This window comes from Pteropus alecto, unplaced genomic scaffold, assembly GCF_000325575.1.
Source record: "Pteropus alecto unplaced genomic scaffold, ASM32557v1 scaffold190, whole genome shotgun sequence".
Taxonomy (NCBI): Eukaryota; Metazoa; Chordata; class Mammalia; order Chiroptera; family Pteropodidae; genus Pteropus; species Pteropus alecto.
Genome location: NW_006430462.1, coordinates 4,821,541 through 4,830,415, shown reverse-complemented (window position 1 = coordinate 4,830,415; position 8,875 = coordinate 4,821,541). Strand labels below are relative to the sequence as shown.

Sequence of the window (8,875 nt, the reverse complement as noted above, 5' to 3'; positions counted from 1 at the left end):
AAGAGGTGAGTTTGAAGGAAGGGGTCCCCAGCTCTGTCTCCCTTGAGCATCTTAGGGGGTGGGCAACATGATTCCAATGATTGGGTGAGGGAGGATCTCTGGGCTGGGGGTCAGGAGCTTGCACTTGACTCGCTGTGTGACCTCACTGGGCTTCAGTTTTCCATCAGTACCTGGAGGGGGTTGGGGTCTGATGCTCTGGTTCCTCCCCAGGTGAAGGCCTTTGTCACCCAGGACATCCCATTGTAGTATCCTTCTTCTGCGTTCTGGGTGAGGGAGAATGGGGAGGGAATCTGAGAGAATCTTACACTTGACTTCACAGATAGATAGGATGACAAATGGTTTTAGTATGACAAATGGAATTGATTGGTAGCGGCTGCCCAGAGAATTACGAGGTGGTCTCTAAGTTGGGTAGGCAATGACATTGACTAGTGAGGATTGCCACAGATATAGGAATGGAGAGGGCTCTTTACTTCTTTGGACCCTAATTTCCTTATGCGTAAATGGGGATCTCTGCCCTACCTCGGTGAACGAGGCTGTGCTGTTCACATCAGCAAGGTCCTGAGAGCTCCCACCTGCCTCTGCCCACCACTACCCTCCTTAACACCTTCTCCAGCCACAATCTGGTAATGAAACATCTCCCGGGGGCCGACCCAGAGCTTGTACTGCTGGGCCACCGCTACGAAGAGTTAGAGGTGAGGCCTTGGGAAGTGGACGGGGGGTCGGGACGAGAGGCAGCGCCTGGTGAGCTGACCCGGATCTTTTTCCCCTTAAGCGAATCCCACTCAGCGAAATGACCCGCAAGGAGATCAACGCACTGGTGCAGGAGCTCGGCTTCTATCGCAAGGCGGCGCCCGACGACCCTGTGCCCCCCGAATACCTGCGGGCGCCCGCTAGGCCCGCCGAGGGCGCTCCGGACCGCGCTGACCTGTAGGTCCGGGAGCGCGGCATCCCCCTGTCTGAGCCCTGGGGACAGAATGAAGCGCTCAGCGTCCCGGGAACACCTCCCTCGCTGAGGGTCGACGCCCCGTCCCCAAGCCGGCAGGGATAGAGTTGGGAGTTTCTCTCAACCCCCCTTATTCCCTCCTCAGCAACACTAAATCACTTTTCGTCTTAAATGAGACTCGACTCCTTCCTTGCTGCGGGCAGGTGGAGAATAGGAGCCCCCTCTCCAATACCACCGGATACGCAACTTCCTGGCTGTCGGAGGGGAGACCTGGGCATACATTGCAGAATTGCCTTCCATTCAACCCCCCCGAAGAGAGGCAGAGGAATCAGGGTCGTTGAAAACCAATAATTTATCAAAACGCTGTGTGTTTGCGAGGGAGGGTGTCGCGACAGACAGGGCAGCGGTGGGCGAGGAGCGTGCCTAGATGGTGCGAGCAGCTGGCGGCGAGCAGGCGGTGCGGGCGGGGAGTCTAGACATTCTTGCCGCGCAGGCGCAGCTCGTGGCGCCGCAGATGGTTGTACAGCGACTGCACATAGGTGAAGACGCACTTGGGGTCCGGCTTCTTGCCCATGATCATCATGTCCTCCACCTCCACCAGGGGCACGCAGTCCACCAGCATCCTGCGGGGAGGGGGCACGAGGGTGGTTGTCAGCGCCGACCCCGCCTCTCGTGGCGACCCTCTACCTGGAGGTCTTTTCACTGACGAAGCCTGCTGGTCTTCCATAAATTCCACACTCTGGATCAACTAAAGGGAGGTGGTGGTGGCGGTGGGAAGTCTTCCAGAAAGGCAGGAAGCCCCAAGCTCCATCCATCCAAGCCTGGAGGCACAATTGTGAGGAGCAAGGCCAGGCAGGTGGAGGTGGAGATGGAGGGAGAGCTGTCAGGGCAGGGTGCCGGTCTCTATCCCTGGCCCTGGGCAGGTCCCGACTCCAGACTCCACCCACTTCTCTGGAGGGCCATCACCTGTTCACCCTTAATGGCACACTCCAGCTGGCACAAGCCTCTCAATTGGGCCACTGCACCTCAGGGCCGGGTCTTACCTCCAGCAAATCTTCTGTGCAGTCAGGACCTGCCCCAGTGACCTTCTGGGCCCCAGATTATCTGCTAGCTCTCTAGTCTGGTACTTTCTGTTGAGAGCTCTGCACCCCGCTACCCGCCCCGCCCCGCCCCTCGTCCCCCCCTCCAATCCCTGTCCTTGTCCAGGGGACAACCCTGCTTTGTCAAATGGCCAGGGAGGTGTGTGGCTGTGTGGGGGTGGGGGTAAGGGGCAGCTCTTTAACCCTTATTATCCTTCTTGGGTGGAGCAGGGGAGGCAGATGAGGGTCCCAGTCAATACAGATGGGACCATCTACATCATGCTCAGGGGCAGGACTACCCTTCTGTCTATCCTCCAGAGTGCTAGATGTACTTTACAGATAGGGAAACTGAGTCACAGAGCAGAGGGATCATTTGTTTCAAGCCTCACAGCTTATTATGTCCAGAGCTGGGCCTGATGGAGCCCAGGCCTCCAGCCTTAGGTGTTGGTACCTGCCTGGAGCACCCTCTTTCCTACTGCAGGAGCCCTTTCCCCACTCTGGGGTGAGTGGGCTACGAAGCAACTGACAGTTCCAGAGCTCTCAAGCTTGATTTCGCTCCCTGGTTCCATTTCCCCTCCTTTCTCAGAGCAAGAACTCTTCTGCCTTGCTCCCTCTCATCTTCCACGTGGCATATAGTAAGCACTCAGTCAGTGTTGTATGGAATGTTTCCTTTGGCAGGGAAGGCATAAGGTCAGGAATTGCTCCTGTTCCTAAGACACCTAAGGACCCAGAACTACCTCCCATATCGACCTGCCTTCAAGGTCAAACCTGGGACCATGGTAGGGCTGGGGCATACTCCCAGCTCATTGGACTCCTTCAGGGAAGAAGCCTGAGAGAAAGGAGGCCTCTGTTTCAGTCCAGGATCTATCCCTGACCAGCTGTGAATGCTAGCTACATTCCTGCCCTGTTTCGTGACTCAGTTTCCCCATCTTTAAGACAATGGTATAGTTATTCTTTGCCTCATTTGAGACCTTGGAAGCACTTAAGATGGCTGAGGGGTTCCTGACTCTGTTGCTGATGTGCTATGTGCCCTTGGGGTCATCCCTGCCTGCCTGGGCTTGTTTTCCCAGCTGTACTATGGTGGTGAGGCAGCCTCTCTCTGCAGCTTCTTCCAGCTGTGGATATCTCCCCAGGGATCCCAGCCTCCCTCCCCCAGTGTGGAACTCCCTCCCAATCCTGGTGTCTTCCCTGGAAACCTTATAAAGCCATTGTTTACTCTGGGGCTCACGGCTCAGGGATCCAGCTGTCCCAGTGACAGGCCAAACACCATGCAATTCGAGCAACAGCACAGCTGAGTCACACTTTCCAACTGGATCAGGGCCGGGTTGGGCCCTCTCCCTCCAGGCCAGCCTGCTGGGCAGCAGCTCCTAAGTCCATATATGACCTGGAGACAGCACTAAGCCCATCCTCCCCTCACCTGCACAGCTTCTCTGAGTATATGTGTGCGCATGTGGGCTGCTCCCTACAATGGCTCCAGGCCCTGAGGGGCATCTGAATGCACCTCTAGCTCTGTTTCTGACTCATGTTACTAAGGTCAATCCCCTTGTTCCCTCTGGGACTTTATCTTTTCTTCTCTACAAAATGGGTGGGAAAAGTAATAGGGCAAAGAAAAGAATCACTAAGTGTGGGGGTCTAGAGTTCCAGTTTCTGGCCTCAGCTCTGACCTAACCCCTCTAGGACGCTGAGCCCACCTCTCCTCCTCTGAGCTGCTTGTCTGGAATAGGCAGTTAGCTCAGGATCTGAATTCTATACTGTGGCCCTGAGGTGAAGTGACTAGACAGGAAATACTACAGCTGGCTTGAGGATCCAGGACCCCAACCAGAAACATCTTCCTGTTAAAACTGGCCCTGCTCCTGAGCTCCCCATTATGGAGCATAGTACCACCAATTCCTCAGTGCCCGAACTTGAGGCCTGGGAGGTTTCCTTGACCCTCCTTCTCTCTCCTCAACTGGATCCATCAGGAAGCCTCTCCTTTTACTTCTTATTAAGCTTCTCAAGCTATCTAGTCCACCCTCTTGCTCCCCATCCCTCATCCAAAGATTGTTCTAGAATACTAACCAGACTACGTACATTCCTCTTCTGTTTGGAGACCTTTTATGATTCTTGTTATCCTCAGGAGGAAGTTCAAACCCCTGACTGAGGACCTTGTCTCCTTCTCACACACAGATTAAACTTCTTTCTGTTCCTGGGGGTGCCAAACTCTCCATGTCTCAACCCCCAGCCTTGGGCACAGGCTCATCCCTCTGCCTGGGACTTGCTCTCCCTCCTTTAGCCTGAACTTTGTCGTTCAGATCCAAGCTTAGTTTGCACTTTTGTCCTGGGTCTGAAGGCTGGGTCAGGTGCCTTCCCTAGGGTCCCTCCTGGGCTTCCTTCATCTCGGTCCTGCTCACCTGGGTCATCATTTAAGAGAATGGCCTTGCCTACTAGGCCCTGAATTGCCAGAAGACAGGGCCAAGTCTGACTCCTTCTGGCTCTCCTCCTGCTTCCCCCACCCACCTCCCAGGCCTCTCTCTGTGCCCCGCTGAGCAGATTCTGGCATGTGAGGCAGTCATTTCTCACCGTGGGGCCCCGAGCAGGGGTTAGGACTTTTTGGTTTTTACCAGCCCCTTCTGGACCAGACAGCGGTAGAACTCCTGGATGTACGTGTACACGCACTTCCAGTCAGGCTCTCGAAGCCGCACCATGTCCTCTGTATCCAGGAGCTGCGGGCAGTCCGCATGGGTCCTGGGGAGGGTAGGGGGCCGGGAAGGGGCAGGGAGGTGGGGCCCGGGCGGGGAAGAGGGGGAAAGAGGCAGAGAAGAGAGAGGGGAGAACAGAGAGACACACACATACACACACACAGAGACATGAGTTCAGTTACGTTCTCAGTGCTGCAGTCTGCCAGCCTCCCGCATGCCCCCTCCCCATTGTGGACGTGCCGCTCACTACCCATCACTAATGGTGTGCAATGCAGACAAGGGTGGGGGGCCAGACCAGTCACAGGTGCAGAGAACTCTTGGGGCAAGCGGGAACGCGGGGTGGGGGGCAATGGCGTTGGCGCCCAGGTTGGAAAGGAGGGCTGTGCCCCAGGGAGGGGGGGTGAGGGAGGCGTGAGAGGAGGTGGAGGGAGGAAGGAGAGGAAGAAATCTGGGAGGACCAGGAAGAGAAAGACAGAAAAGAAAGATAGATGAAGAAAGAGGGTGCTGAGGGTGAGGTGAGCAGACGGGGCAATGATTCCAAAGTGGAAGGCTTGCTGATGTCCTATATAAGCCTCTGGCAACACCTATATAGGCTGGGCGGGCACGGTGCCCGGGCCAGGAGCCTCCTTTTGGAATCTCCAGCCGGGATCCCGTGGGAGCAGGAAGCTCTGGTGATAGTGGGAGGAGAGTGGGACAGAGAAAGGGAGAGAGAGGGAGAGAGGAACAGAGGGAGGATGGAGGGGATATGGACAGGGCCACCTGGTGGGCCTTGGCCTGGGCTGTAGGCGGGCCTGTGGCTCCTTCGTTCCGGCGGGCACCTGGCACACTCAGCATCAGGTGGGCAGGATGGAGGAGGACAGGGGCTTTCTGGGGAAGGGGGTCTCAGCCACTGTCTGACAGTGCAGCTGGCCAGCTCCCGGGGGCTTTGGGCAGCTGGGCCTGACCCAGATGCCCAGCCCCAGATGCCCAGCTGACACCAGCAGGGCTGGGGACCTCACTTACTCGGCAGATGAGAAGGCCACCTCGAAGTTCTGTCGCCGGTTCTGTGGGCTAAGCTGCCCATAGTCAAAGGCCTCGGGGAAGAAGTTGTGCACCAGGGCACAGAAGGCCATCCCATCACTCCAACTCGAGGAGAAGTTCTGGATGTCCACGTGCTATTGGTGGTGGGAAGACTGGTCAGTTCCCCTATGCCTTCTGCCCTCCAGCATTTTGGCATTTCAGGGCAACTGGGCTAAGAGAGGCCCGGTAGCTTGCCCAAGGTTGCACAGCAGGTGAGCAATAGGAAAATGAGCCTCCTCCAACTTAGTCTGTCAACTCCCAAGTCTGCTACTTACAGGGACAGAGCAACCAAGAGGCCCAGCACCACCTACCTAAGGCCATGGCCATACCTCCATCACTCCTTCTCTTACTTATGGAAATTTACCCAGTATCCCCCAGATCAATGAGGAGGGGACGCCAAGGGTGGGGTCTGGCTGTGAACTGTGCCCACCATCCAAGGGGCCCTCATTAGGCCCTGCCACGTAATCACTTATTCTGGAATCTAGGGCATGTTATGTCCTCTTTGAGCCTGTTTCCTCATCCCATTAGAGGGCTTTCCATCTTCCCTGCCATACATAGTGGCTGTGAAGGGTACATGGGGATGAGAAAGAGTTCTGCCAAGAGGGAGGTGTGAAGCTGCAGTCTGGGGGGACTGCCGGCTGTCTGGCCTCATAAGAGCTCACCTCGTAGCCACGCGTCTTGGCTCGGCACCAATCCAGTAACATTTGCTTTATGCTGTTGGCGTTGGGGACTCCAAAGCTGGTGGAGCGCTGCACGGCTGGGCGGGGTCCGCCAGGGCTGCTGTAGGGAGTGTTATGAGAAGCCAAGTCACAACACTATAGGTTGGCCCACTCAGTGAACCTCTGCTCAGCTTTCCCTGACCTTCAGGCTCCACCCACCACAGCTCCAGCTGTGCCCTTTCTATTTCTGGCCCTGCTCCACCTGCTGCAGCTTACCCCACAGTGCCCTCCTTTTCTAGCTTCTCAATCATGGCCTTGCGTGCTTGCGAGGCTGAGGTCTTGGGCAGGCTCTGCGACTTCATCAGCTCTTTCTTCTTCTCTGCCTGGCGTTTCTCCAGCGCTGCCAGGCTGCCAGCTCGCGGGCTGGCCTCGTCCTCACGGTCGAAGATACTGGGGGATAGGGAGCCAACTGTTAGGCTGCTCCTGAACCTCAAACCCCACTTGCCAAAGGAAGGGTCTTGTCACACTCCACAGCCTTGCAGTATCTCCTCTAGCAATGCCAGCCACCAAGGGAGGCTTCCTCATCATACCCATTTTACAGAGGAGTACGGTAAAGCTTAAATGAAAAGAAGATGGGAGCCAAACTCTTTTCAACAGACTTGACTCCTGAGAAGTTCTCTGAGAAAGCTCATTGTATTGTCAAGTTATAGGTGAGTTCATATTTTGGATACTATGAACTAATAATGATGATCAGCATAATAATAGTAATAGTAATAAAAATATTAGCTCATGTCTATTGTTCTTTTCCTCTGTGCCATTTAAAACTTCACAAGAAGATGGAGAGATCCTTATCCACTCTAACGATGGGGAAACTGAGGCCTCTGTCTTCAGATTTCAGATGGCATAGGGAGAAGCACAGGAACTTGAATGCAGGTCTCTCTCAGAGTCCTTGGACCCCTCTGGTTCCCAGCCTGAGTTCTGATCCTGTCCCTGCTTTCTACTAGCCCTGACGTCTCTGTAACATAGAGGGGTGTACCCCTCCCTCATGAGTCCAAGGTATAAAGGTGCTCTGTGAAGTGGGATGTGGTCTGCAGACATCGGGAAGTGGTAGTGCCACCAGGCAGCTCAGTGCGGCAGATAAGCCTCTCTAAGTGTTCAGTACGACCGTTGCCACTCGGAGCTGTGAGACCCGGAATCTCTGGCCTTCCTCATGGTATGGTTGAGGATTAGGTGAGATCACAAGGCGAGTAGGAGTGGTCTGCTCCTCCCTGGCTGTATGCCTATTACCTCCCAGTACCTCAGTCTAAACCTCTCTGTAGAATGGTGTGCAGTGAGGTCCTCTGTGGCACTGATTCCTCTGTGGTCTGGGGGTGGGTACCTGTGCTCACCTGCCCATCTTCTTGGACGATGAGGAGGAGAAGGTCTTGGTTTGCACCATGGTGCTGCCACCACCATCTGTAAGAAAGGGGAAGAGGAGCAGGGTGAAGGCCTGGGCTGGACATCAGGAAATGGGGTGGAGGCTGTGGGAGGGATGGTGGTAGCCGCACGCAGAGAACAGAATGTGACGACTGGACAGAGAGACCAGATGAAAGTATGGAGAGAGAGTTCGAGGAAGAGCCTGAGGAGGCAGGCAGGCAGGTAGGCACAGGGCGACGCCAGGCAGCCTTACTCTCGGAGCGCCTCACGAAACTCGATTCCACCGTAGTGGTGCGGGCCGTCCGTGTGCCATCATCTGGAGGAGCAAGGGATGAGAGGAAGGGTGTGAGAAGCATGAGGGCCAGTGTGGTGGACATGTCCCCACCCTGAGCCTGCTTAGTCCCTTACTGGAGTGGACGAGCCGCTCAGTCTTGGTGACAGTGCTGACAACTGAGCCGTCGGCTGCCTGCTGGCTGTGCCTTGTGGTGGTCTCGGTGGCCATGTTGCCACGGCCCTCTCTTGGCCGGGCCCGTGCCTCTTGCAGCCGCCGTTCCCGTTCCTTGTCTCGCTGGTCTGGGCAGGGGATGCCCCATGCATGCCCGGAAAGGGCCACCCATTACCCACACAGCACATATACACGGGCGCACAGGGCACACAAGATGGGGTGGAGGGCAACTTGTTAGACATACTGAAGACAAAGGGTAGAAGGGCTTCTCAAGGAGTAGCTGGGGATGAGGGGATAGCCATAACTTGGCAGGGAGTCAGGGGTGGTGGTGATGGACTCAAGAAGAAACTAGGGAATCTGGAATAGCTGAACTCAAAATGGGAACATTTGGATTCAAAAAAGGAGTTTCTAAGGAAATGAGCAGCCGAGTGGAGGGATTATTTAGATCTAGGGAGAGAGTAGCCAAGTCTAGGGAAGAAGAAGTTGAGTGAGGGCAGTGGTTGAGGGGGCCTTCAAATGGGTCTTGGAGGGGAGAAGAGCAGCTAGAAGAAATATCTAGATCTGGGGAGAGATACGTTGGAGGTACGAGAGGCAAT

At 55.6% G+C, this 8,875-nt stretch overlaps 2 protein-coding genes across 3 annotated transcripts in view; one reads left to right on the top strand and one right to left on the bottom strand.

Moving 5' to 3' along the window:
- The window catches only part of SELENOM (selenoprotein M), a 2,629-nt gene extending 1,514 nt beyond the window's left edge, over positions 1-1,115 (top strand). The window contains 3 exon segments of the mRNA XM_015590603.2: positions 203-245; positions 614-692; positions 773-1,115. Of these exon segments, the coding sequence (XP_015446089.2) occupies positions 203-245; positions 614-692; positions 773-931 (281 nt within the window). The 3' untranslated portion in view covers positions 932-1,115.
- Positions 1,116-1,276: 161 nt separating this feature from the next.
- Positions 1,277-8,875, bottom strand: part of SMTN (smoothelin) — a 22,202-nt gene continuing 14,603 nt past the window's right edge. The window contains exons 14-21 of one of the 2 annotated variants that reach the window (XM_025047655.1): positions 8,243-8,407; positions 8,088-8,150; positions 7,807-7,873; positions 6,695-6,868; positions 6,422-6,539; positions 5,703-5,854; positions 4,582-4,746; positions 1,277-1,566 (exon numbers count right to left, since the gene is read on the bottom strand). In XM_025047655.1, coding sequence (XP_024903423.1) covers positions 4,602-4,746; positions 5,703-5,854; positions 6,422-6,539; positions 6,695-6,868; positions 7,807-7,873; positions 8,088-8,150; positions 8,243-8,407 — 884 coding nt within the window. In that variant the 3' untranslated portion in view covers positions 1,277-1,566; positions 4,582-4,601. The remainder of the gene's footprint in view (positions 1,567-4,581; positions 4,747-5,702; positions 5,855-6,421; positions 6,540-6,694; positions 6,869-7,806; positions 7,874-8,087; positions 8,151-8,242; positions 8,408-8,875) is intronic. The other variant, XM_025047657.1, reaches the window with a different exon arrangement.